This window comes from Dipodomys ordii, unplaced genomic scaffold (assembly GCF_000151885.1).
Source record: "Dipodomys ordii isolate 6190 unplaced genomic scaffold, Dord_2.0 Scaffold79, whole genome shotgun sequence".
NCBI lineage: Eukaryota > Metazoa > Chordata > Mammalia > Rodentia > Heteromyidae > Dipodomys > Dipodomys ordii.
In genome coordinates, this window is record NW_012267295.1 from 3,910,470 (window position 1) to 3,938,301 (window position 27,832).

The 27,832-nt window shown below is 55.8% G+C and overlaps 1 protein-coding gene and 1 long non-coding RNA gene across 2 annotated transcripts; one reads left to right on the forward strand and one right to left on the reverse strand.

Moving 5' to 3' along the window:
• Window positions 1-656: 656 nt before the first annotated feature.
• On the reverse strand, window positions 657-18,786 carry Gga1 (golgi-associated, gamma adaptin ear containing, ARF binding protein 1). Its single transcript, XM_013024886.1, has 17 exons — window positions 18,709-18,786; window positions 15,333-15,417; window positions 14,432-14,507; window positions 13,086-13,184; window positions 12,016-12,139; window positions 11,576-11,676; window positions 10,449-10,529; window positions 8,110-8,250; window positions 7,949-8,030; window positions 6,696-6,803; window positions 5,621-5,773; window positions 3,283-3,347; window positions 2,830-2,984; window positions 2,437-2,630; window positions 1,849-2,018; window positions 1,581-1,691; window positions 657-1,494 (listed from the first exon to the last, which is right to left on the reverse strand). Exons 1-17 carry the CDS (start codon window positions 18,749-18,751, stop codon window positions 1,384-1,386), a joined length of 1,899 nt encoding a protein of 632 aa, XP_012880340.1. The 5' UTR covers window positions 18,752-18,786; the 3' UTR covers window positions 657-1,383.
• Window positions 5,629-27,751, forward strand: LOC105992077. Its single transcript, XR_001175386.1, has 4 exons — window positions 5,629-5,697; window positions 15,036-15,194; window positions 22,858-23,059; window positions 27,341-27,751. It is a non-coding gene; the product is annotated as an uncharacterized LOC105992077 (long non-coding RNA).
• The last annotated feature ends 81 nt before the right edge of the window (window positions 27,752-27,832 follow it).

A 27,832-nucleotide genomic window follows, 5' to 3' on the forward strand; every position in this document is an offset into this window, starting at 1 on the left:
CACCCCAGCAAGCCCTTGGATGGGGAACAAAAAGTGTCCCCAGCCCCTCTCCAGCGTAGAGGCTTCCGAAGCCAAGCTCAGATGGGGAAACACTGGCTTGTTTCTGAGAGGCTTCTGAGGGGGGCACTCCTGGGGCCTCAGGAGCCCCTCCCTGCCGAGCAGGAGCGGCGTGGGACCGGCCTTCCCTTACCCTTCACTGGCCTGGGTCCCAGTCATCCAGGTGCTGTGCCTGGGTCCCCCAAGCCCCGGGCCTGATCCACACAAGCCGCCACTGGAGCCCTGCTTCTTGGAGGCGCGCTGGGCCCAGCCCAGCAGCCCTGCAGCTGTGTTTGAGGGCTGAGCGTGGCAAGAGGAAGTCTGAACCAGCAGAGGGAGGTCTCCCCCCTCAGCCTCTGCAGCAGCTGGGACTCCTGGCGGCCCCCCAACTCCAGCTGGGATGGTTCTGGTGACTGGGCGGCAGCAGAAGCCACAGGCCCCTAAACAGGGCCTCTCCTCCCGCAGGGCCTGCGCAGCGGGGATCTGGAGGTGCCGGCAGGCTGGGGATGGCTGGGGGGCGTGGGGGAGAGTGCTCAACATGGGCACCACCAGCCATGGGGATACCTAGACCAGAAGGGGAGGTAGAAGCCAGGAGAGCACGGTTCAGGAAAAAGGTTATTTTATTTTCATAAATACTCCTGCTCTCACTCACACACAGACCCCACTTCTGACCAGACAGATGGATGGACAGACGTGAGATGCTCAGGGCAGGCCCCTGCAGAGGCGGATGAAGGAAGGAGACGTACAGAACCCCGGGAACTCTGCAGCCCTTGCGGGGAGGGGGGGGGATCCAGCTCCCTGTGGCGTCACCCTTGGGCTCCCATAGGTCCGTAGGAAGCCTGAAGCAATGGAGCTCCCCCGCCCCCGGGGAGGGGCCAGGTGGGGCTCCCCCAGCTCAGTCCCCCCTGAGACTGTGACCACAGGGTTGGTCACTCTGAAAACAAAAAGAGCCAAACCACACACCAGAGTGCAAAGAGCTGAGGTGCAGGCCCCCAGTCGCTGGGCTCCAGCACCACCTCCAGTTATGGCTGGGCCTTTCCATAAGGCATTAAGAGACAGGTGGGGAAGACCCCACCCCAAGCTGGGGTCAGGGCTGGGCCCGATGGCCATGTTTCTTCCCTTTGACCTCAAGTCCTTCTAGGGGCTGCAGCCCCTTCCCCTAAGCTCCCACAGGAGATGGGAGACCCCTGCAGCACAAACCCAGGCCCAGCCTCCGGCTAGGTTTGGCTCGGCAGCGGGGCGGCCAAGGGGGAGAGGAAGAGTCCTTGGGGGCCCTGTGGGAGGGGAGAAGCACCAGGCTGGACTGCAGCCAGTCCCTCTGCCCCGCCTCTCCCCAGGCCCTCTGTTCTAGAGGCTTCCCCAGGTTTCGGGTGGGGGGAACTGGTCCACATCCCCCATCTCGTTGTAGGTCTGGTCGCCCATGGTGAAGATGAGCTTGTAGCGGAGGCGAACCTTCTCCTGGGGCACACGGCGGAGGAGGGGGGGGTCAGCGGGGAAGAGGCCCCTCCCGCCCCAGCCCGCCCTCCCGCAGGCGGGCCCCTCACCTTCTGGGGGTTGGCAAGAAGCAGGACCTGGGTGATGGCTGAGGGGTGGACAATGGGGTTGAATGCCGGCAGCTCTGTGCCCGAGGGTGGCTGCAGCTTCACCTTCATGACCTGGGGGCAGGGGGCGCACACAGCTAGTCCCAGCTCCCGCCACCCTGCCTGAGGGTCCGGCTTCCCTGCAGGAATCTTGGGCCTCTGTCCTCCGGCTCCCTTCTGCTCCCCGCCCCCATCTCCTCCCCCACTCCCACCCTGGCTGGCCCTGTGTCACCTTGGGGACAGCTGACTGGAAAACAATATTGCGGATGGGCTGGGGGGCGGTGCTCAGCATGGACACCACCACCACCAGAACGTCGGAGCGCCCGGGCAGCGGGTCCCGGGCAAAGTGGAAGAGGACTCGGAAGCCGTGCTGGTCATACACTGTCACGGGCAAGATGCTACCTGAGGAGAAGGAAGAAGAGGCCATGGGGCCGAGCGCAGCACAGAGCAGACCCTTGCCTGGGCTGCTGCCTGACTGTGGCAGAGGTGCAGGCAGGCGGGCCTGATGGTGGAGGCAGGACACGTGCCCTGGGGCTGAGCCATGGCCAGCTCTGCCCTGTGCTGGAGGCAGGGACTGGTCACCTGGATGGTGGTGACACACGGGGTGGGCAGGGCTGCGGGCCGCCAGGCCTCGTCTGTCTGCTCAGGGCCTACACTAGGGACTGGGCTTGGCTTCCTCATCTTGGGGGAGTGCCTGGCCCCTGCCTCCCTGCAGGGAGGGGATCCAGGACAGCTTCTGAGTCTGCCTGTGACCCTGAAACTTAGCAAGCCTCTCGGGTCGTGCTGGGGACAGAGCTGACCTGGCCGCCGCCCTACTCACTGGGCTTGATGGACTCCAGGGGCACAGTGATGCTGGCCAGTGAGAGCTCGGTGGGCGCAGGCTGCTGCGCAGGCCCGGGGGGCTCCGGGGACGTGGTGTGGAGGAGACCGGTGGCACTGGGGCTGGGTGAGCTACAGCTGCTCCGACTCTGCAGGTCCCGGAGTGTGAGCCTGGGGGCAGGCTGCTGCTTCTCCCTTAGTGGGGACGGGGAGTTAGGGAGTGACTCCTGGGTGGCCAAGGCCAGGCTCTGGACCTCCTCATCACCCTGCTGCCCACCCAGGCTCAGCAGCTCCATCTGTTGGGCACTGCAGGGTTCAGGTGCCCTTTCTCGCGGACACTGAGCTCTACAGGACGATCCCCAAGCCTGCGTCGGTCTGGGGAAGCAGCCCTCACCACCGCACTTGCTGGGCTTCGGGTGGCAGCGCCTGCTGCAGGAGGGTCTTCCCCAGGAGGTCCAGGTCGTCCAGGCCGCTGCTGGCTGGCTGCGCCGCCTGCACCGAGGGTTGGCTGTCTGTGCTGGGAGCCAGGGGCTCAGCGCCATCCGAGGACTGTGGGCAAAAGGAAGGAGGGGGTGACAGGGTCACTGGCCCTGCCCTGAGCACCCTCCCCTGCAGGTGACATCTAGGAACGTGAACAGAACAAACCACCTTCCAGAAAGAGAGTGGCTGGGCCTGGCTGCTCAGAATTCCTCTCAAGCAAAGGAAGAGGGAGCCTCCATCTTAACCCCCAAGGAGAGGCTATGGCCCCGGGAGAGGAGAGAGGCCTGGGCTAGGGTGAAGTCACTGGAGGAGACCAAGTGATCTTTCTCACCCTCGTTTGTCACCTCCCCCTCCCCCCCACACCTACCTGGAAGCTGTTCCATCCAGCAGCTTCCGAGACAGGGCCTGAAGGGGGCGTGGGGTCACTTAGGCCTGAGAGGAAAGCAGGATGGAGAAGGGGCTGAATTGAGGCAAGGGGCTTGAGGGGTGACTGTGTGCTGACTTGGGGTTCCCAGGCTCCCCCCTTTCTGAGAGGCTCAGCCCTGAGGGAGAAACCAGAGTTTCAGGAGGAACTGGTGGTAGAGCAGAAATAGAAAGCGAGCTCCTGCCAGCCCTCTGCACCCACACGTTTCCGCGGGGCCCCAGAGCCAGCTCGGTGACAGAAGTCGAGACTGTCTCTGTTCCCCAGTGGGCAGCTGGGAGCTGGGCTGAGGGGAAGGGAAGGAAAGAGGCCTCCGACCTCAAGGGACCATGCAGGCTGAGCCTCAGTGCTCCTCCATGTTCGGTAATGTCTGCCCTGGCACAGGTAATCAGGCCAACAAGGTAGCGACTGGCGTCAGGGTGCTCCAGAGCCCTGGGGAGCGGCCTGCCCGGTGTCTCTACCTTGCAGACCCTAGCCAAGCTGGAAGTGTTCTCTGGTGGGCAGGAAGAGGCTCTAGGAGCTGGGACTGTTGGGGCTCTTCCAGGTCACCCCTGGGACTGCAGGCAGCTATGATCATCCCTAGCACTTGTCATGTCCCTGAGTTGCTGGGGACACTAGATCCTCAATCCTCAGACCACCTAGGAAGGTAGGTGTAGGGTTCTCAGCTCTCTTAGGGAATGACAAAATAGATGCTTAGAGAGGTTAAGGAAGCTGTCCATATCACACAGCTCTGGCACTTAGCTGTGAGACCTTGGGCTGGTGATTTAGCCTCCTTGGACCTTTTGCCTTTAAGAGACCACAGCAATGGCTGTCCCAGAAGATGGCTGTGGCAAATAATCACTGAAACGGCCAGCAGGGCACCTGAACGATGCTGGGAGGGCCTCTGGCAGGGAGGAGGCAAGCTGCCAGCCCTCCCCTTCCCACCACGCCTCCCGGGCCTCGGGGCCAGGCCCTGTGCTGTCTGGCACTCTGGTTCCGGTTCCCACACTGCCTGCAAGAGGAAACCGGAAGGCAGCTGGGGGCTCAGGGCTCTGGGGCACAGCTCCGGCACTGCCACCGGCGGGGGGGCTGGGTCTTCCAGGCCAGACACGCCTGCACTAGGGTCCCTGCCCTGGCTGCCCTCTGATCACTGCCTAGGCTCCGAATGAAGGTGGGCAGCTGGGTGGGCCTACAAAAGCCTGTTAGGGGGCTGGCTCTCTGCACCGTCCTTCCCTCTCCTGCCTCCCTCCCGCTCAGCATCCTCTTCCTTCTCTTCCTGATCCCAGTGGGCAAAGTGGTGGTGGGGCAGAGCTGGAGGGCCTGCTTCTCCCCTGGAAGGTGACAGGGCAGGCCCTGTGCCCCCAGCCAACCACATGGCATGGCCGGATGGAGTGAAAGTAGCACGGTGGCAGGCCCTGTGCCAAAGGCAGTGTGGGGGATGCTGGGCAGACTGCTGAGGGAGGGCCCCAGGCCACCTGCACTTCATTTCTAGTGCCACACACAGGCCACATCCCTGGCCTCTCTTACGTGTTTGTTTTTGGTTTTGTTTTGGTGCCTGTCCTGTGGCTTGAACTCAGGGCCTAGGCACTGTCATTTAGCTTTTTCACTCAAGGCTAATGCTCTACCACTTGAACCACAGGTCCACTTCTGGCTTTGTGGAGACTTTCCTGCCCGGGCTGGCTTCCAACTGCGATGCTCAGATCTCAGCCTCCGGAGTAGCTGGGATTACAGGCGTGAGCCACTGGCACCTGCTGGCTCTCACTTAACTGGCTCATGGCTCAGGAGAACACAGCATGACAATGGTCATTTCAGATTCCTCTGCCAGGCCTGGCCCCTCTGCTCTCTCTAGTCTCAGCTATTAGGAGAGTCTGCTGGGCCACTGAGAAGTGAGGCCCGCTGTGCTCGCGCCCAGCCCCCTGCTGCACTCTGGCACGATGAACTGGCCGGCAGCAACTGCAGGCCTGGCCTGGGCCACAGAGCACCTCCGGCTCTGGCCTCAACCTCTGTGGAGCTCACGTTCCTTCCTCCGGGGGAGAAAGCACTAGCCTTCCAGGGGAGCAGCTCCTTCCAGGGGAGTGCCTCCCCTGGCTTTCCTCAGAGCCAGAGCTGTGTGCCGCCGGCTTGTTAGAAAGTGGCTGAGAGGCTGGCCAGCCTCACCCTTTGCCGGGCTGACCTTGCTCCTGAAGTTGCCTGAGGCCTAGCCAGGAGGCGGGCCCGATGCCCGGCCCGTGTCCTCCTCTGGATTCACCGGTGGAGCAAACTGCAAGGCCTGCCCTGGCATCGCCTCCCTCAGCCCCTTCCTCACCCAGAGACATGAGCTCGTCATCAAGCAGGGAAACTGAGGCGCTGGGCTGCTCAGGGCTGGCCTGGTCACCAGAGCAGGTAGGCACGGTGGGATACGTGGTGCCCGCAGGAGGGAGGTCCAGGCCTGAGAGGTCCAGCAGGGCTGAGGTGCTCCCTGGGGGTGGAAAGGAGAGTCAGGGGTGGGAGCAGCAAACCTACCCTCCCAGCCTTCAGTGTCCTTGGCTTCTCCCCAGGGCCACACTGCCCTGTGTAGGCGCTGGCTGGGCCCCTGCTGTCCAAGGCGGTGCTTCGGTTCAGAGCACTGTCTCGCCATGGCTGGCGAGGGCATACTGTAAGAAGTGTGCGGTGCGGGGCTGGGAAGGTGGCTCAGTGGTAGAGCGCTTGCCTTGCATGCCTGAGGCCCTGGGTTTGATTCCTCAGCACCACATAAGCAAAAAGAAAAAAAAGCTGGAAGTGGCGCTGTGGCTCAAGTGGTAGAGCGCTAGCCTTGAGCTGAAGAGCTGAGGGACAGCGCCCAGGCCCAGGGTGCAGGCCCCATGACTGGACCCCCCCCCCAAAAAAAAAGAAGTGTGCAGTGCGGCCCCACAGGGTACTTACGCCAGCTAGGATGGCTGCGTGCCGCTGGGTGACGGTCTTACGGGACCGGCATGGTCCTTTTTGCTAACGTGCCCCTTCTTGGCAGCCGACCCCTTCCGTCAAGGCCCTGCTGGCACTGCTGCCTTGGAGCAGCCTCCCCCAGCCCGCGGGGCCAATTCTAACCTCTGCCCTTGTGCCCTGGTTAGCGCTGTCTGTGATGTTTCTCCTCTCGGCTGCTTTGTGATAATTAATTCAGGCCCCTGGGGTGTCATCCAGCTCCACCCAACAGGTGCCAAGTTTGTGAGAGGGCAGAAAAGCCCTTCTGCCTGTCCCTACCACCCGGACCTGTTCCTCCCTGCCGCCTCCTTCCCCCACTGCTGCAGGCTTGGCGTACTTCACCCCCAATGTCCTCCCTGTGGCCCTCCCCATCTAGGGGGTCAGGGTGAGGTGGTCACACCACCAGCTCGCCACCCTGCCATCCCAGCTCTTCTGCCACGCACCGGGGATGGAGCCGGCCGTAGCATCGCCATTGACCTCCTCGCCCTGCACCAGCTGCTTGTACAGGTTGATCACCTGGGTGAGGTTGTCGTTGGCCTGCAGGATCTCCGCTGGAAGAGGCAGGAGGGGAGGGGTTAGGCTGAAGGAACGAGGGAGGACCTCAGGATGGGAAAGATGAGCACCCATATCCACCCCAGCTACAGGTGAAGGCCAGGGGCTCCCATCTCAGGAATGGGATATGCGGCCTGTCTCCTGCATAGTCCTTCCCTGTTCGGTGGTCACACAGTCTGGCTGTCCCCTGAAGGTCCTCTGGCCAGCAGGGGTTCTGCTGTCTGGACACCCCATCCCTGAGTGGCTTTTGACAGAACTGGTATTGTACTCAGCTGCCTAGCAAGTGCTCTACAACTTAAACCATACGTCCAGCCCTTTTTCTTGTTTTTTTTTGGTTATTTTTTATTTTCCTTTTTTGTCGGTCATGGGGCTTGAACTCAGGGCTTGGGTGGTATCCCTGAGCTCTTCTGTGCAAGGCTACCATTCTACCACTTTGAACCACAGTGCCACTTCCAGTTTTGTGATTAACTGGAGATAAGTCACATGGACTTTCCTGCCCAGGCTGGCTTTGAACCGTGATCCTCAGATCTCAGCCTCCCGAGTAGCTAAGATGACAGGCGTGAGCCACTGGTGGCTGGCTTGTTATTTTCACGTAGGGTCTCACGTTGATGCCTGGGGCTGGCCTGGACCATTCTCCCCCTATCTGAGCTTCCGCATAGCTGGAATAACATGCCAGCTTTTTATTGGTTGAGGTGTGTGTGGGGGGGGAATCTGGTGAACTTTTTGTTCTGGCTGGTCTCAGTTTCCCCAGAAGCGAGGCGTACAGGTATGAGCCGCCGTAACCAGCTTTGCTCTTTTAGCAAGGTGATTAGCCTCAGTTGGCCATGGCTGTCAACGCTGCGCTGTGCGTTGGGCTGACAGTCACTTCCCTCCCCGCACCCCGGCTGTGGAGTGGGGGCCGTTTCCCTTCCATGCAGTCCAGCACTTAGTGAGATGCATGGGGAAGGGCCTGGCACACAGGGTTTCTCAAGGACAGCTTCAGTGGTAGCCTCTGCTCTCTGCTGGAGGAGGGCCCCCTGGTGGTGGTTCTTCCCAACTGCAGACGCCTAGCAGGGCAGGTTGCAGGCAGGGGTGAAAGGAATAAGGGGACTGGAGGGGATGGAAGGAAAAGTCTGGAACTGACCCTGCACAGCCTGGGCCTCACCTAGAGCCTCGTCATTGTCTTCTGTATCGCTGGCCAGTCGGAAAAGCGTGGGGCGCATCCGCTCACAGCGCTGGTACAGTTCCTGCAGGCAGTGGGGTAGGTGGGTGAGAGCCCTTTGGGGGGCTTTGGGGCAGGGCGGGCGGGGCGTGAAGGGGGCGCACCTTCATGAGGTCCTCACTGCCGCTGCAGGCTGTGGCGCCCTGGCTGTGGCTCAGCACCATCTCCGTCAACAGTTTCACGTTGTTGTTCACCTCCTCGATGGCGTTCACTCGCTTTGAGATCTTCTCCATGCGTTTCTGGTCCTGTGGAGCGGGGAGCCTGTATCACGCACGCATGGCCACCTGTGCTGGGTGGGCACCTCGGTCTGCCTGTGACATCAGTGCTGGCTGGCCGGCCATGCCTCGCCCAGCACCCATGGCTCAGGAGAGGCACCGTCTCCAAGAGGCGCTCTGCCAAACCCTGTGGCACTCTTTCCCTGCCAGTGCCGCCCCCCCACCCCCCACCCTGTGTGCTCATCAGATTCCTAGGGGTAGCAGCACACAGCTTCCCACACCTGTGGTCTTAAGGGATCCTGGATCCCATGTCTGCCCTGAAGAAGTTTCTGTACTTGATAGTGAAGGGACAATGTGGTCACCACATACAACCTAGAAGGGAAGGCAGTGCCCTCCCCCCATGTCCACTGGTGCATGGCAAGTATGGGGGGGGGGGTCTCATGGCCTGTAAAGAGGACTATAAAGCCAGGCGCCAGTGGCTCACGCCTGTAATCCTAGCTAATCATGAGACTGAGATCTGAGGATCACGGTTCAAAGCCAGCCTGGGCAGGAAACTCTGTGAGACTCTTCTCTCCAATAAACTACCAGAAAACTGGAAGTGGTGCTATGGATCAAGTGGTAGAGCACTTGCCTTGAGCTGAAGACCTGAGAGACAGCGCCCAGGCCCAGAGTTCAAGCCCCATGACCCACCAAAAAAAAAAGAAGAGGGCTGCAAAAAAGGACCCCCTCCCCCTCCTTCCCCATTCTGGAAATTCCACCCTTGCAGAATGAACAGTGGGCAAGTGCTCTGCCATTTGAGAGAATGTCCCTCCTGTGACCGACAGGGCACACAGTTTGGCCCTAACATGACCTCGAATTTCTGCCCTGCTGGTGGCGTCTGGGCACACCTCCCAGAGCCCGCTGGAGGAGACCCCAGTGGAGCTCTCAGCAGTCAGTCCAGGAACACAGCTTTTGCCCAGCCGGCCTGCCCACAACTGGACATGCCTCCTAGCAAGAATGAATGGATAAATGGGCAGCTTCTTTGGGATATACACTTAAAAAGAAAGAAAGAAATACAGAAGTAGCTAAATTCACTAGTATCCCAAGTGAATTGAGAGATTTCATACAAAAGTCCAGACTTCTGATGATCGAAGTGCTAGGTGGGCAGGCACGGGGAATGTGGTCTGCTTGGCAGTCTTAACCTTTTATTTCCTAGATGTTAGTCCCGTGCCTGGGGAACAAGTGGGGACACCGGGGCTCCTCCCATCAGCACTATTTTTTTTTGTCGGTCCTGGGCCTGATCTCTGGGCCTGGGCGCTGTCCCTCAGCTCTACCACTTGAGCCACAGCCCCACTTCTGGCTTTTTCTACTTTGTTTTGTTTTGTTTGTTTTGTCGGTCGTGGGGCCTGAACTCTGGGCCTGGGCGCTGTCCCTCAGCTCTTCAGCTCAAGTCTAGCACTCTACCACTTGAGCCACAGCACCACTTCCAGTTTTTTCTGCTTATGTGGTGCTGAGGAACTGAACTCAGGGCCTCATGCATGCAAGACAAATACTCTACCACTGAGCCACCTTCCCAGCCCCTGGCTTTTTCTACTTATGTGGTGCTGAGGAATCAAACCCTACCACTGAGCCACCTTCCCAGCTCCTCCCACCTCCCCCCCCAGTGCTATTAAGTATTGATCTGAAAGCTTTCTTTGATGATAGCCTGAGCAAAGCAGGTTTCAGTAAGGGCCCACAGCTTCACTCATAAACACATGGAGGTATACACATACATGTGTATACAGATGCATACATGTGTACTTTTTTTTTTTTTTTGGTCAGTTGTGGGGCTTGAACTCTGGGCCTGGGTGCTGTCCCTGAGCTCTTCAGCTCAAGGTGAGCACTCTACCACTTGAGCCAAAGCACCACTTCCAGTTTTTCTGGTGATTAATTAAAGATAAGAGTCTCACGGAGTTTCCTGCCTGGGCTGGCTCTGAACTGTGATCCTCAGATCTTAGCCTCCTGAGTAAGCTAGGATTATAGGCGTGAGCCATAGGCAGGAATCAGGCTTCAGCTTCTTTGTCTCTTGGGATAGTGCTGAACCCTGGGCCTGGTATATGCTAAGCAGTCACTTTTGAGCTACATTCCTAGTTCCTAATTCATTCTGATCCATAGATAACCTCATAGAATCCACCTTCCACAAGCTCTCTGGTCACTACAGGGCCCCCCACCCCTCCCCGCCCAGCACCATGCACCAGAGCAGTCATCACCTCCTGAACCATCTCCTTGATGAGCTTGTTGGCTGCCCGGAGATCCTCGGGATGGGAGCTCTTCAGCAGGCGTGCCAGCATCTGTGGAGACAAGCATGTGACTGTGAGCAGCAACAGGCTAGGGGTCAGCGCTCCATTCCCACCCATGGGACTAGCACGAGTTGCTAAAGCTCATTAAATGGTGAGAATTTTAGCCCTACGAACAACCATGACACTTCATGGATGGGACTTCTACCAAGCCTGGTGAAGTCAGGTTTAATTGGAGTGCTTGGTCCTCACACCACCATGGCTTTCTGGTTTTTTTTTTTTTTTAAAACGGTCATGGGGCCTGAACTCTAAACTGGGTGTTGTTCCTCAGCTCTTCAGTTCAAGGTTAGCACTCTACCACTTGAGCCACAGTGCCACTTCTGGCTTTTTTTTTCTGCTTATGTGGTGCTGAGGAATGGAACCCAGGGCCTCATGCATGCAAGGCAAGCACTCTACCACTGAGCCACCTTCCCAGTCCCACTTTCTGGGTTTTTTGGTGCTGGTACTGAGGCTTGAATTCAGGGCCAGGACACTATCTCTTAGCTTTTTCGCCCAAGGCTGGTGCTCTACTATTCCACTTGCAGTTTTTTGCTGGGTAATTGGAAAAAAGTATCTCACGATTTTCCTGCCTGGGCTGATTTTGCACGATGAGCCTCAGATCTCAGCCTCCTGAGTAGCTAGGATTATAGGCGTCAGCCACTGGTGCCACTACGGCTCTCTGAGTCTTTCCAGTGGTCACCCTTGGAGGCTGGGCTGTGCTGGGCAGGGGCTTCACTTCTTTCTCCATGTCACAGTTCTTATTTCCATCGTACCTCTCCTGGTGGGTGAGCTCCTCATGGTTCTTTAACAAGAACCTATAAACTCCTAAGGAGAGGCCCACAGTTGTGCAAGCCCCTCCACTGGGCCCGACGCCTAGGTTTATGAAATGCAGGGACACTGAATGCACTGAGTGTTTAATCATGGTGCCTGTCACCCTCTGGTGACCATGTGCACTGGACAGTCAAGGACCAGAAGTCCCCATTGCCCATGAATCCAGCCCTGGTGGGCCTAGTCCCCCCTTCCCCTCCCTGCCCCGGCCACAAGCTGCTCCCCCACTTCACCTTGGACTTCTCTTCATCTTCGAAGATCACATTCTTGGGCCGAGGAGGGGGGATGGGAAAGGCAGCATCCTCAGGAAGCTTGGGGTCACACTTCACAATCCCTGGGGTGGACAGGGTCAGGAAGGCTGACAGTCAGTCCCCGGCAAAAGGGGAGTGGAAGAGGCCAGTGGTCCCCCAGCACAACAGCTCTGGGCTGTGGTCTATCCCTGACCTGCCATGCTGATTGGCGTGGGGACAGGGTTGGGCTTCTGTATCTTGAGGCCATTCTCTGAGGGGAAGCTTGACCCAAACACACCTGTTCTCCATCCATGTTGGCCTCAAGCACAAGCACTGAAGTCTCCCTCCTCCCAGCCACATGTTCTAGAGAAGTCAAAAACACTCTCTCCTGGTCTCATTGGCCTAGAGCCCCAAAGCCAACAGGGCCTACCCCGGGGCCTCACCCTGCTTCTTAAGCATCTGGTAGGCCTCTGCGATCTTCACCTCCTCAGGCAGGCCAACAGTCCAGCTGTAGAGCAGTTCTAAGATCTTGTTCTTTACCTTGTCTGATGTCCGGGAGCCCAGGTACTTTGCAGGTACAGAAGAGATGCTTTTGAAATGGCCTGGCCCTGTCTGCTGCAGGCCCAACCTGCTGCCCCCCATTCCCCGCCCCCCCGCCACGGATGCCTCTGGCTTCCAGGGTTACACATCCCCACCCGAGCAGCCTGGCATAGGTTCAGTTCACCTCCTAGCTCTGCCACTCACTGGCCATGTCAGCCCTCTGTGACTCAGTTTCCCTACCATGGTGGGCTCTCAGAGCTGGCACACGGCCAGTTCCTAGCCAGCCCAGGTACTACTTTAACTTTGGGACCCAGCAAGGAGCCAGAGACTTCCAGGATGAACAGGGAGGAGACGAGGATATAACTGTGAGGCCCTGGTCTCCCCGAAGCTGTCCCTAGCAGCAGGCTAAAGGCCTTGGTCCCAAGCTGTCCCCAGTGGCACCCTGGGAGAGCCTAGGCCCTCAAACTATTTCCATCAGCAGCCTGGGCTGGGAAGAGCAGCTTTTACACCCCAGAGTTACCTCCTGGGAGAATGAGGGTCAGACAGGCGATAAGGAAGGGCAAATTGGGGCTCTCACCCAGGGCTCAGGGGAGGACTCCTCAGGCTCAGGCCAGCAGCAGGGATGTGGCCATGTGCTAGTGAGCTTGGTCACTCTGGGTCTGGTTTAGATGCCAAAGCCCTAATGCCCAGCCACACCCGGGAGGCAGGGTCAGGACACTTCTGCCAGACAGAAGGTGGGGTGCTGCAGCCAGTTCTGCAGGAAACAATCTCCGGACAGAGCACCCCAGTTGGGCTGCTGTTGATCAGGATCAGGGCTCCTTAAGCACTAAACAACTCCCTGCTGCCCACCACTGTCTGCCTGGGGCTCTTTTCCTAGAAGCCCACACTGCCCCAAACTCAGCCGGGAAAGGCCCTGGAGAAAGGCTCTGTGTGTGTAGGGCCTGATGGCTAAACGGGGGCTGGGGCGACCCACCTTGGGAGACACCACTTTGATGAGCTCGTTCAGGAAGCGGAATTTGCCCACCTCATCGTGGAACCTCTTGCCACAGTTCTTCATACATGTTTCCAGAACCTGGGCAGGGAAGTGGGGGTGAGGGCAGGGACACTCCCCCTTCTATACCTTGTCTAGGACCCAGGAGACAGAATGACCCCTGTGGCCATAAAATGCTGAGGTTTAGAGTCCCCATCGCCTCCTAGGGGACAGAGGTAGGGGACAGCCCACCCTGCGCCACGCACTACACATGTGCATCTGCGTATCACAGCCTATCACTTGTCCATGGCTTTTTTTTTTTTTCTTTTCTGGCTAGTCCTGGGGCTTGAACTCAGAGCCTAGACACTATCCCTGAGCTCCTTTTGCTTAAGACTAGCACTCTTCCACTTGAACCACAGCGCCATTTCTGGCTTTTTTTGTTTATGTGGTACTGAGGAATCGAATGCAGGGCTTCATGCATGCTAGGCAAGCACTCTACAACTAAAACACATTCCCAGCTCCTATGGCTTTCTTGTTACTCCTCTTCTCTTCTAAAACTTTACCAGATACTATCTACTTGGGCCTTAGTCTAAATTATTCCTATGAAACCAGGATCCTATAAGAATGCTTGAGAGGAAACACAAACCCAGACTCTACCAGTAAAGAGAAAGCTCAGCTTAGCCGGGCGCTGGTGGCTCACGCCTGTAATCCTAGCTACTCAGGAGGCTGAGATCTGAGGATCGCGGTTCAAAGCCAGCCCGGGCTGGAGAGACCGTGAGACTCCTATCTCCAATAAACCACCAGAAATCCGGAAGTGGCGCTGTAGCTCAAGTGGTAGAATGCTCGCCTTGAGCTGAAGAGCTGAGGGACAGCGCCCAGGCCCAGAGTTCAAGCCCCACGACTGACCAAAAAAAAAAAAAAAAAAGAAAGCTCAGCTGTTCCAGGGTGGCTGGAACCACACACACTGCCTCTTCCGTTATAAGCACAGCTATGAGTCTGAAGGCTGAGCTCAACATTCCCCAGGACCCTGTGGAGAGTGCAGTGCTGCCTAGGATGGGGGCCGGTGGCTCGTGCAATACACCAGGGAGCATCAGACAGGGACTCCTGGCCACATGTGAAGGGCCCTGATTCATTCAACATGCACTACAGTATGACATTAGGGGCTTCTCCCCAGCAAAGGCCCAGGAGTCCTGGGAAAGCTGTGGACCCTCAAGGACTGCTCCAGACCTCCAGCTCCCTTGGGCTCTAGAGAGAGCCATCAGAACTCCAATAACCATAGAAGCCCCAAGAATCTCAGACTTGGCCTTGCTGCTGCCACGGCCTGAAACAGTGCCCTCTCCCCTCCTCACCGTCAGGGCCTGGACGGCCTCCCACTCCTGCGGGGACTGGATCTTGTGTGCCAACAGCCGGGTAGCAAGTGGAGGCCTGGGTGGGAGGAACACAGAACCAAGATTGCTATGGAGCCCCAGGCGTCTGGAGGGGAGGGGACACGGGCATACTACTTGCTCACTGGGACTTCAGCCCTCTGCCAGTCCTTGGGGGTATGTGTAAGGCCCAGCTTCCTCTCTGGATGGTTGGGGCCTGGGAGAAAATCCCAGGAGAGACACCCTCTACCTGTCACCAGTGGTAGAAACAGATGGCAAGTACCTAACACTGGCCATGCCCAACCTCTCTAAGTGGGGGCAGGAGACCCCTGGAACCTCCCCGGAGGGCAGCACCCCTAAACTGGCTTCACAGCTGAAGCAGTAGGTGCAGAGGCCAGCAGTTTCTGCCCTTGGGCTGTCCGCAGGAGGAATGGGGTAGACACAAAGTCCATAGAGCTGTAGCCCCAAACCTCAGTCCCCACTAAGAATGGGCTCCTGGGCCTTCTGTGCAGTCCAGACTGAGAGCTGTGGACAAGCACTTAGGTGGGGGTGGCTCTCCCACAGTTGGTTCTCTTCTTCCTGTGCAAAGGGCCTGCTGGGAAGGATGCAGTTCTTCTTGGGAAGGTCCCCAACAAACTACCGGCTGGGGGATGGTCCGGTCCAAGTGTCCAGCTCAGGACTGCTACCACCTCTCTGAGAGCTCTTGGGACCAGCTGCTGAGTTCCCTGAGCCTCAAGTTTCTTGCCAGGTAAATGGGTTCTCCTCAGGGAAGGGCCCCACTATCCTAGCTAAGTGTGAAAGCATTTGGGATGGGAATTGGATCTTTGAGCCCAAGGCCAGGCTCTGGAGGGACTCCACACGTCAAGTGTGTCAGCAGAGCCCCTACCCTTCCAGGTCCTCGCTGAGCTGCTCGCAGAAGCCGTTGATGCTGGCCCAGTTCAGCTCCTTGTTCAGGGGGTTCGTGGCTCTGTCTGTGGGCAGAAAAGAGGTCTCAGTCTAGCCTGTAAGAGGGACCCTGGTCTCTCCCACCCCCCACTCCAGCAACCGGTTTGGCGGGGAGTGGGGGGGGGAATGGGGTGTGACTGAGCATGAGGAAGGTGTCCTGTCAGTCATTTCCTGTCTGGCAACATGGAGCTGAAAAGCTGATGCTTCATGGACGAAGAGCACATGGGCTGACCTTTCCCCTCAGGGTCCCACCCAGGGACCCCCCTTTCCCCTCCCCTTGCTGCAGTTGTACACTGGCCACACCCACTTTACCTCCTAAGGAAAGTGTCCCTGTGATCTCAAGGAATCTGCGCAGAGGTCCAGAGGAGGTAATAAGAAGCTCCTCAAGGAGCTGTGTGGCTGGCCGTGGGCCAAGGGCAGCCAGATCTCAATAAAGTTGGCAGAGGCAGGTAAGGCACGTCAGGGACCCAGAGGAGGGGACTCAGGGTGGCCTGGGTAGGCTGGCTGCAGGGAAGAGGTACCCTTCCAGCAGGGACAGAAGGGAGTAGGCCTGACTGGGAGGGCTGGCCTCGGCAAAGCCCAGAAGAGAAGACACAGATAATGAGCACAGGCAGAGCAAAGGGGTTTGCAAACACTCCATCCACTCCACTCCTCCTGGGGTCCTCCCAGCCTCCACTCCCACCGGGGGGGGGGGGGCAGTGTTGGCTTAGTTTTATGTCACTTTCCCTCCCCACGATACCCCCCCAGGTTTTCTGGGCCCCAGCCTGTAATTACATTGCATTGCAAACACTGGGCACCCACTCATCTCCCCTCAGAGTGAGAGAGAGGGGAATGAATGAATGAATGAGTAAACAAGGGCAGCATGGAGCAGGTAGGGGTGATGTTTCAGGAAGTAGAAACCCAGGAATGGGTAGTGGCCAGGAAAGGATAGGCAGATCTGCAGGAGGCGGGGTTGGGGGTGGGGGTAAACAAAGGGAGACACTCCTCTGGCCCCCAACTTTGGCTAAACAACAGTCAGGGTCACATAATTTCCCTTTGCTACTACCAGAGGAGAGCAGAGCTGGATGGTCACCTCCCACAGCCTCTCTTCCCAGTTGCTGGCCAGGTCTGCCCAGTTCTGAGCACTGAGCTCAGTCTGTGTAGCTATTTTGGAGGCGGAGATCAGGAGGATCTTGGTTTAAGCCTTAGCAAGAAGTTCACGAGACTCCTTTTCAACTGGGTGGGGCAATATGCCCCACCAGCGCAGCCAAGGGAAATACTAATAGGATTGTGGTACTAGCTGACCCAGGCCTAAATGTGACACTATTGGAAAAAGCAAAAAAGGGCTAGGGGTGTGGTATGGGGCCTGCCCAGAAAGCACAAGACACAGTTCAAACCAAGTACTACCAAAATACAATGGGAGATAAGGAGGATGAGGAGGGGGGTGGAAGGCTGTTAGCTGGATGAAACATGGATAGAAGGAACCCAAAACAGGAAGTCCCTTAAAGTATCAAAGCCTTGGGAGGCTGAGGGTGGGGAAGTAGTTTGTGGAAAAGGTTCACATCAGCAACTAGTGAGGAGGAACCACTGGTCTGGAGCGATCTACCGGGTTTAAGGCTTAAAGCAGGGGTCAACTCAGACCTCCCTGCTCGCGTCCCCTTCAATCCCACCTGGGAGTAGAGCACTTAGGGAGGCAGGGCGGGAGGTGTTTCTCTATAGTAGTGGCAATGCCATCACTGACCTTACCAGAAGTGACCCTTTACACCCTGACCTCCATCTTTGAACCTCATCTTGGTGCCCTCTGCTAGGTAAAGGATCCGGCCAAATCCAGATGTCTCCAGCTCCGGCCAGTATCTGGGCTCTTTGGTCTCGCTGAAAGTACCCAATGTTGCTATACTGCCCCCACTGCTAGGATGGGAACCCAGGGCCTTTGCAAGCCAGGCAAGTGTTCCACCACTGAGCTCCCCATCTAGGCCCTACCTGAGACTATTCTGTAGCCCCTAGAACCAGCATAAGCCTTGGAAGTACCTCCTAGATCTGTCAGCTAGGGCCCCTCCCATCCCCCAAGCTGCCCAGGACCTGGACACTTGTGGCCTCTGGAACCCACTCGCTGGCCAGTCTGACTCAGACATCCCTGAGAATGGTGTGATTCCAGAGCCACCCTCAGCATTCAACTGTTTAAAGGTTCTGGCCATGACCCCAATTCACCCTGCATAGATCCCTGTCACAAAGAACAAGTGGCTTCTTCCCCGAGGATCTGAGAGCGGTGTAACCAGGAGAGACCTGTCACTAGACCTGGAGAGGCAGATCAAATATTCAGGGGAAGAATCCAGGAGTGGGACTTCAAGAACTGAGGCGAGGGGCTGGGAATGCAGCTCAGTGGTAGAGTGCTTTCGCCTAGCATGCATGAAGCCCCAGGTTTGATTCCTCAGTACCACATAAAATGTGCGGCTCAAGAGCAAAAGAAGCTCAGGGACAGTGCCCCGGTCGTGAGTTCGAACCCCACGACCAAAACAAACCAAAGAACTGAGGAGAACTGAGGATCCTCTTCTTACTGGGAGATAGGGAGTATGGGTGGAGGAAGGAAAGGTCTGGGGGCCCAGAGCCTGGGGAGAAGGAAATCTGTAAAGACAGGAAAAGGTGCAGAGGCCTTTGCAGGAAGCTCAGCAAGAGGTGGGAAAGGAATCCAGCCGAGTAGGACTGAGCTGGGGAAGTGACAGTAAACTTGGGAGTTGTTACTCCCGGAGTCTGAGACAGGACCCTCCCAAGCCGAGGGTTTAGGAGTTTCTCATGGCGTGGGTCAGAGTTTGGGGGCAGAAGGGAAGCGATCTAACAGGCCCGGGTCCTCTCCTCCGGGACGGGGGAGTGAGGCAATCTTAGGGAGTAGTTGCAGGCTCAGGATGGGACAGGCAGGATTCGGGTGGAGAACTCGGCCAAGCAGGGTCCTTTCGTCCTTTCCCCCCAGTCCAGGTGCAGCTCGGGGGCCGCTCGCTGGCTCCTTCCGCGGACCCAGGGTAAAAAGACTTGGGGGGGGTCCGCGGTCGGTGGAGCAGTCTGGGCCTGAGAGGAGGGGGTCGCGCTCTGCCCCAGGGGTTCAGAGGGCGGTGCACCCCCGGCCGGGGTCGCGGACCCAGAATCGGGCGGCGGGGCCCGGGGGAGGACCCGCCACCCGGCGGGGTGGTCCCCCGCGCCGGGGTCGGACTGGGGCGCCGCCCCTCCTGGGCCGGGGGCGGGGCGTGAGGAGGGGGCGCCGCGTACCCCGCCCCCGCCGGGAAGGAGCCTGCCTCGCGCCCCCGGTTCCGGTTCCGGTCCGGCCCGCGCCCCTCCCGGACACTCACTGATTCGCGCCTCCAGTGTCTCGGGCTCCATCGCTGGCTCCATCCGCCTCTGGCCCCCCGGCTCGGCGCCCCCCCCCGCCCCCCGCCGCTCTCGCGGGACCTCTGCGGCGCCGCCCTCCGCCGCTTAAAGGGGCAGCGTCGGCCGCGGCGCGCGGGAGCGGGAGCGGCGCGCGGGAGCGCGCAGCACCATAGAGACGCGGGCGGCCCAGAGCGTCACCCGCTCTCCGGCCCCACCCCCGGGGCGGCGGCCACGACGCGGGAGGGAGGCGCCTCCGCCCTCGCCGCTCCCGGCGCTTAAGCAGGAGAGGAAGCGGTGAGACTCGGGGCTGAGGGCAGCACCATGGAAACCCTGCGGGACGCTCTAACTCGGGCGGCGTCACGGAGATACCAGTGACCGCTTCCGGAAGAACTCTCCGGGGCCATGTTTCTGAGGGGGCGTGACGTCACTTCCGGAGCCGTGGACGGGACTTCCGCTCGGCCACAGAAGGAGGGAGAGAAGGAGGGAGGGAGGGGCCTTAGGAAAGTGGTGAAGCCGAATGAGACCCGGGTTTGCGTCCAGCGGGGTCCCCGCGTTGTTCTAAGCACGTGCGTGTGCGTGCCCCGGGGTTAGACTCCGGGGCTCGGCGCTGTCCCTGCACTCCTCGCTCGGGGCTAGCGCTCTCCCGCGGCGCTGGAGATCAGAGGCTCACGGCCTGGCTTCGAACCGCGACCCTCAGGTCTCAGCCTCCTGCGTGGCTGGGCTGACGGGCGTCAGCCGCCGGCGCCCGGCTTCTAAGCACTTTGTATTCTCTGGTCCGGCGTCACAACCGACCCGGGAGCCACAACGCGAGTGCAGAACCAGAACCTGAACCCCGCACCGCGTCCCGCCAGCCCGGAGTGGGCTCCGGCGAGGGAGGCAGCCACGCCTGGGGGGGGTGTCCTTCCCCGGCTGGGGTGTGCGTGGGGGGGTCCCGCCCCGCAGGGGTCCTTCCCCGGCTGGGGTGTGCGGGGGGGGGGTCCCCCGCCCCGCACGGGTCCTTCCTGCCTGGGGTGTGGCCGGCGCCCCTCCCGGGTCTTCTCGTTCGGTTAGGTTGGCCGAGAGTCCCGGATTCCGAGGTCGCCCCGGTGCCAGGCGATGGCCCTCGGGGAAGCCGGGGGGAGGGGGGGCGGCTCCGGAGCTGAGCTTGCACTGGTGCGGCCGCCGAGGCCTGGAGTTCGGCCACCGCACACAGGCCCCGCGCCCCAGCTTTAGCTTTGGGCTTCCCGGAGCCGCAGGGTGGGGACGAGGGCGGACTCTTAGAGACCGTGGAGCGCAGAAAACACTGGCGGGGACCAGGCTGCAGCCGGTGAGGGTACAGCGACGGCCCGGAGGTGGCCTGGACCCTCGGGTTCCTCCCCGGTCCCGTCCGGCCGGGTCGCCCGCGGGGGCCACGCTCTCCGCGGGCGCCAATGGCCGACCGGGGAATCGCCGTGGAGCGCCCGCCGGAACCCCGCACCGCAACGGGTTAAAACCTATCTGAGACCCAAGAATCCGGTTCTACTGGTCCGGTCTCGGGGGGGGGGGTGACCTTGAAAAACCGCAGTGACCTCATCTGGGTCAGTTTTTTCCTTCCCAAACAACCATTAAAATTATGCAGAAAAAGTGGTAGACTGCTACTTGGGCTGGAGAGCTGAGGGACAGCACCCAGGCCCAGAGTTCAGGCACCACGACCGGACCCCCCCAAAAAAAATTATGCAGAAAAGTGATACGAATGCTCGGTGCGTCTCAGGAAAAGCCCGAACACGTACTCCGTGGTTTTGTTTCTTTGTTACTGAATTATTACTGAAATAAAACTCAAACTGCATTTACTGCAGTTGGTTTAGGGAGGGATCCATACTCAGGCTTTTTTGGGGGGGTAAGGTGAGGCAGGTCTTGCTGTGGAGCCCAGGCTGGCCTTAAACTCAGGAGCCTCCGGCTTCAGCCTCCTAACCAAGTGTTGGGATTTCAGGCATCAACTCCCAGGCAGAATCTTTTTGTTTCCTGCCCTGGGGCTTGAATTCAGCTTGTGTTCAAGGCTTGTGTTCTAGCACTTGATCTACAGCCTCCACTTCTAGGTTTTTGGTGGTTAATTGGAGATAAGATTCTCACTGGCTTTCCTGCTTGAGCTAGCTTGAGATTTCAGATCCTCAGATCAAAGCCTCCTAAATAACTGGGATTATAGGCGTGATCCCTCAGCACCCTTCTAGCCAGAATCTTTTTGAAGACATGACGGAAAGCCAGGGTTACAGGATTCCCTCAGCGTCCCCACTCAGCCTCTCCAGTACATTGCACTTTTGTTCACTCACATTTCTCCATATGTCACTGGAGTTCTAGGCCACAGGCTTAGGCCGGGAGCTCCACATGCTAGTTACAGCCACTCACTTAACTCACCAGAGAGACAAGCAGCAGTAAAGGGGAGAGAACCCGGGCACTATCCCTCAACTTTTTCCCACTTGAAGCTGGTGCTCTACTTGAGCCACAGCTCCACTTTCCAGCCTTTTTGCTGTTTAATTGGAGATAAGAGTCTCACAGACTTTCCTGCTAAGGCTGGATGCTAACCACAATCCTCAGATCTCACCTCCTGAGTAGCTCAGATTAGAGGTGTGAACCATTTCCACCTGGCAGCCTTAGATGAAACAGAACAGTATATGTGTAATTAAACAGTCCTAGTCATCTGTGTCACCACTGTGGGGGGGCTCCAAGTGCAACTTCTTCCCTACAGGTCATTGTCCACATTTGGGGGTGGCCTGTCCTACCCATCTTTTCCTTGGGAGTAGTTTCAGTTTGTTAGAAAGATGTTATTAATCAGCCCTATCCTTCCTGATGCCAAGATGGTAGCAGGATGAATGGCTCAGAACAAAGACATTCAAGATGGAGCCAAGATGACAAGCTTGTCTCCCACTGGAAGTTAAATACATGGACCCAAGTAGAGGGGGCTCTTTTGCAGCACATACAACTTCTAAGTACTGTGTTTTTTTTTCTGTGCACCAAACGGAAGTGTAAAAATGATAGCTCCCTTGGGTGGATCATTGGGCTGTCCTTCTAAAGGCTCATAATACAAAATGTTGATTAAATGCATTAGTTACACTTTTCTCCTCATTATACATAGCTGTCAGTTTTATTTCAGACCTAGCCAGGAGCCCTAGGAGAACTGAGAAAGCTTCCTCCCATGTATGTGTGCATGGAATCAATGAATGCCTTTATGTAACACGGTGGAATCAGCAGAGATGGGGAGGGCTTCCATGTCACCCTCCATCAGAGTCCCTGAGTGAGAAGCAGGAGCTGAGCCATGCTGAGCATAAAATGGAAAGGGTTTTTTTTTTTTTTGTTGGTCATGGGGCTTGAACTCTGTGCTTGGGCACTGTCCCTGCGCTCTTCAGCCCAAGGCGAGAGCTCTACTGCTTGAGCCACAGAGCCACTTCCAGTTTTTCTTGTGATTTATTTTATTTTTTTTTGGGGGGGGGGTCTGGTCAAGGGGCCTGAACTCTGGGCCAGGGCGCTGTCCCTCAGCTCTTCAGCTCAAGGCTAGCGCTCTACCACTTGAGCCATAGCACCACTTCCGGCTTTTTTTCTTTTTGCTTATATGGGCTGAGGAATCCAACCCAGGGACTCAGGCATGCAAGGCAAACGCTCTACCACTGAGCTACCTTCCCAGTCCTTTCTTAGGGTTTATTGCAGAGAAGAGTTTCACGGACTTTCCTGCCCGGGCTGGCTTTGAACCGTGATCCTCAGATCCCAGCCTCCTCAGTAGCTAGGATAACAGGCTGAGCCACCAGGGCCCAGCGGGGAAAGACTTTTTTTTGTTTGTTTAAGGACTGGTATTGGGACTTGAACTGCCAGGAGACCATTGTAAAACTTTTCCTAAAGCTATTGTTTGCTAGAGTTATTGCTTAACCACAAAGCCAATTGTCAGCTCATAAGGTATTTAAGGAATTTTTGTAACAGACCTCCCTGTGGCTTAGATTTATCAGAGAAGATAGTTACTGATCTTTTACTTACCCCACCCACCTGCATCCTGTTTTTTGTAAAAAAACTGTGTTACCAATATGTTGCAACCACTTCCTCTTTCATTTATAGTTTATAAGCCTACTTGTAAGTTCAATAAACAGACCTTGGTCTCCTTCCTTGTGTCTGGTTTGTCTCTCATTCAGATCAGTTCCTCTTTGAGCCCTAGTTGACGGACCCTGCTGGCTGGGGCAGGCGGCACCCAACGTGGGGCTCTAAATCCTGGTCTGAAAGTCGCCCGATTGAGCGGCCTCTCTCTTCTTAGATTGCCACTCAGCCGAAGTGAAGATCCGCATCGTGATCACCGCAAAAACACTCAACTGCAAGACTGCAATACAGATCCATAAGGTAAGGGAGGCGACACAATTATGGGACAAACACTTAGTAAGCATGAACTTTTTGTTCAAGGCCTAAAAGCCTCACTCAAGGCACAAGGAACACGGGTTAAGAAAAAAGATTTAACTCAATTTTTTATGCTGCTGGAGGATATTTGCCCTTGGTTTCCTCAGGAGGGCACTATAGACGAAAGAAGGTGGGGTCGTGTTGGAGACTGTCTTAAGGATTATTATGAAACTTTTGGCCCCGAAAAGATTCCTGTTCAGGCTTTTTTGTATTGGAACCTCATAAATGAGATCCTCCAAGTTCGCCACCAACACAAAGATGTGTCTAGAGTGGTTAAGGAAGGTGAAGAATTTTTAAAACATAGATTTAAGGGGAGTCAGGCCTCCCTTGCCCAAAGACCCCTCTCCCGTCCCCCCTCAGTCGCGTCCCATTGTCCTTCGGTTTCCATACCGATGCCTGATGCTAACAGCGACTCACAATTACAAAAACCAAAATCTATATACCCAGTTCTTTCTAACCTCAGATCCCAGAGGCCCAATGATGATGTCCTTCCCCCTGAGGACGAGGCCACTTTGGAAGAGGAGGCTGCTAAATACCACGCCTCAGATTGGCCCCCTCTAAACCCCTTGGGCACACGACCTCCTCCCTATAAAATAGCCCCTCCCTTCTGTGCCCCTGCCTTGGCCTCTTCAACAGACCTTGAGGAGGTCACCAGACAAGCCACAGTTAAGCTTTCCCGGGAAGCCCAGTCCTTAAGGGCCCTAATTCAGGCCAAGAAGGAAAAGGCCCAACTATTACAACAACTATATAAACTGGACCTAGAAATTAGGAACCCAAACTTAGAAAAATTAACGACAAAAAAGGAAAAGATCCTTCATGCTTTTCCAGTCACTCGGTCTCAAATTAGAGCCACTTTGGAAAATCTAGAAGGAGAATCTGATGATCAAGAGACTGAGGCGGAGGACAGAGAGGAAGAGCAGGAGGGAGGGCCCAAGTCTGATGACTCAAATGGGGAGGAGGAAGGAGGAGAGCGCATGGTTATTAGAGCTCAAAAATACCACCGCCTTAAATTTACACATATTAAAGAATTAAAAAGTGCTGTTTCCTTGTACGGCGCTACCACTCCTTTTACCATTTCTCTTTTGGAATCATTGAGCGAGGACTGGCTTACAGTAAATGACTGGGCCATGCTAACCAAGGCTACTTTAACACGAGGCGATTTTCTTTTATGGAAGGCTGATTATGGCAAAAGATGCCAGGATATAGCTCGCCGTAACACATCTGCTGGTGGTCACTAGTCCTGGACCATAGAAAAATTGATGGGCAACAAGCCATTTGATACCAATGAAAAACAGGCTAACTTTCCCCCAGGATTGCTTGTTCAGATTCAATACGCTGCCCTTAAGGCCTGGAAAAGCCTCCCTTCGCAAGGGTCCACCGTTACCTCTTTGGCCAAAGTTCGACAGGGACCCCAAGAATCTTACAGCGAGTTCATTGGACACCTTACAGAGGCTGCCGAGTGCCTTATGGGAAAGGAAGAAACAGATAGTGAGCTTATCAAACATCTTGCTTTTGAAAATGACAATTCTGCTTGCCAAGCGGTTTATGTCCCCACTGCCATGGCAGAACCATTACTGACTTTATCAGACTTTGCTCTGATGTTGACCCCACCTCGCATAACATCGGCCTGGCCATAGGTGCTGCCCTTAAGGATTTTACTCAGAGCCAAAAACCTAAAACCTGCTTTAATTGTAAACAGCCTGGCCATTTTTCAAAGGTCTGTACTGCCCCCAAGGCTGAAAAACCACCCCCTCCGTCCCTATGTCCAAGATGCAAACGGGGAAAACATTGGGCCTCTGAATGTCGCTCCAAAACCGATATACAGGGCAATCCCCTACCACCCAAACGGGAAAAAAAAAAACCAAACAGGACAGAACCTTGGGGCTGTCAAGGTTCGTCCCCCAAGTGACCCCTCAAGCACCATCAGCGCCCTTGTGCAGGCAACCGCAGGAAGCGCAGGATTGGACCTCTGCCTCTTCCCACACGATATTGACCCCTGAGTTAGGAAATCAGATTCTTTCTACAGGAGTGTTTGGCCCACCGCCCCCAAACACCTTTGGTCTCATTCTGGGGCATGGTAGTTCTGTTTTTCAGGGCCTTAGTATTTCCCCTGGGGTTATTGACAATGAGTATGAGGGAGAGATTAAGTTACTGGCCACTGCTTCTCAGGGGCCAGTCACAGTTTTTCCTGGACAAAGAATTGCTCAATTTTAATATTGCTTCCCCTTGATAAGACAAGCCTTAGCCTTACACAAAAAAGAGGATCCAGAGGCTTTGGGTCTTTGGATGCTTACTGGGTCCAGGAGATTACTCAGGACTGGCCTCTCCTTAAGCTAAAATTGGATGGAAAAATATTTGAAGGCCTTATGGATACGGGTGCTGATGCTACAATTATTTCTAAAGACTGGCTCCCCCGTCCTGGCCCCTTACCCCTTCTATGACTCACCTTAAAGGCATTGGACAAACCTCTAACCCATTACAGAGCTCCAAAATTTTAACCTGGGAAGATGAAGAAAAAAATAAGGGCACCGTCCAGCCGTATGTGGTTGAGACTCTCCCGGATAACTTGTGGGGACGTGATATTTTATCCCAAATGAAGCCTATAATGTGTAGTCCAATGAATTGGTTACTTAACCAGGGCTTTCGCCCTGGACAAGGCCTAGGAAAACATTCTCAAGGCCTAAAAAAACCATTCAGGTGGAGGAAAAAACCAATAGTTTCGGTATGAGCTATAAAAATTTATCCTAGGGGCCGTTGACATGCCTGTATTCCATGCAGACAAAATATCCTGGAAAAGGACTGAGCCTGTATGGGTTGATCAATGGCCCTTATCCTCTGAAAAACTGGCTACGGCTACTATGTTGGTCCAGGAACAGCTTGCCGCAGGCCACATTGAACCCACCACATCTCCGTGGAACACTCCCATTTTTGTAATTAAAAAGAAATCAGGAAAGTGGATATTACTTCAGGATCTTAGAGAAGGAAATAAGGCCATGGTGCCCATGGGAGCCCTTCAACCCAACCTTCCCACACCCGTGGCTATTCCCACGGGGTACCATAAGATTGTTATTGATTTAAAGGATTGCTTTTTTTACTATTCCTTTACACCCTGAGGACCGTGAACATTTTGCATTTAGTTTACCAGTAACTAATTTTAAAGGCCCTATGTATGCCAAGATTTCAGTGGAAGGTTTTACCCCAGGGTATGGCAAATAGTCCCACATTATACCAAAAGTTTGTAGCCCAGGTGGTGGATCCATTTAGGCAACTATGGCCCTCCATATATTTAATTCACTATACGGATGATTTACTTTTAGCGGGCCCTGACCCTGATCAGCTTCTTTACTGCTCCCAAAGACTTTCTAAAGCCCTTGCTGACACTGGCCTTCAAGTTGCGCCAGATAAGATCCAGCTGGCTCCTCCCTATACATTTCTGGGCTTTGAGCTTTTTTATAAAAGGATTTTTTCACAAAAAATTCAACTTAGAATATTTACAAACCTTAAATGATTTTCAGAGGCACCCTGGGGAGTAGAGAGCACCCTGCCGCCCTCCGGGAGAAGTTACTGTGGGGCTCCCATGCAGGGCGACGCTCTCGATGAAGCTTCCCTACCTCTTATGTTTGTCCTGCTTACCATAAACGTAGAGAAGATCACCACAAATGTGGGGGCCGAGGAGATCTTCACTGTAAGCCTGGGACTGTGAAACCACATAATGGAATCCTTCCTCCAAGTGGGATTATATAACAGTTAAGGCAAATTATACTCACCCCCCAATCATTGGGGTTATTGTTCCTGAATGTGAGCAACAGGAACCCCACACCAAAGGCTGGTGTCACCTGCTTAAGATTCAATTCACCACTGTAGGAAAACTGACAGCTGGGCGGGAACAGGGCTTTACCTGGGGACTACAACTCTTATCAAGCCGGTTCAGATACGGGTGTTGTGTTTACCATCAAACTAACAAAAAAAAACCCCAAATTATTCACAACCGGTACCTGTAGGACCCAATGCGCTCATCCCACTGCCCAAAAAAGAACCAACCCTAAAATCTGAACCCAAATCTTCAGCTCCCTCTATTATGGACAGGCTATCTACTCTCCTCAGATGATACATGGTGGGCCTGCAGCGATGGCCTTACCTCCTGTGTGTATGCCTCTTTAATCTTACCAGAACCCATATTCTGCATCATGGTACAAGTCGTGCCACAGTTAACTTACTATTCTCAAGATCAATTTACAGGACTTTGGGAGACCCACATAAGAGCCTTACCTCGACGGAAAAGAGAACCTGCTACTGCTGTAACCCTTGCTGTCTTACTGGGATTAGGCATCGCTGGAGCAGAACCAGAGTAGCCTCCCTCGTCCTCTCTAATCAACATTACTCTGAACTCCGGTCTACGATAGATGAGGACATACAAAACTTAGAAAAAGGAATATCTGCCTTAGAAAGCTCACTAGCCTCTTTGTCAGAAGTAGTGCTCCAAAATAGAAGAGGACTAGACCTCCTGTTTTTACAACAGGGGGCTATGCGCTGCTTTAAAGGAAGAATGCTGTTTCTACACTGACCGCACAGGGGTCGTTAGAGACAGCATGGCCAAAGTTAGGGAAGGGTTAGAGAAAGGAAAAAAGCAGAGAGAACAGGAGGGAAGCTGGTTTTACAAAAACTGGTTTCCCATCTCCCCTTGGTTCACGACCTTACTCCCATCCCTACTCGGACCTT

Coding starts and splice junctions, on each gene's coding strand:
- Gga1 (XM_013024886.1), bottom strand. CDS start 18,751: ATGGAGCCAGCGATGGAGCCCGAGACACTGGAGGCGCGAATCA. Junction 15,418..18,708: donor GACACTGGAGGCGCGAATCA/GTGAGTGTCCGG, acceptor TTCTGCCCACAG/ACAGAGCCACGAACCCCCTG. Junction 14,508..15,332: donor CTCAGCGAGGACCTGGAAGG/GTAGGGGCTCTG, acceptor CCTCCCACCCAG/GCCTCCACTTGCTACCCGGC.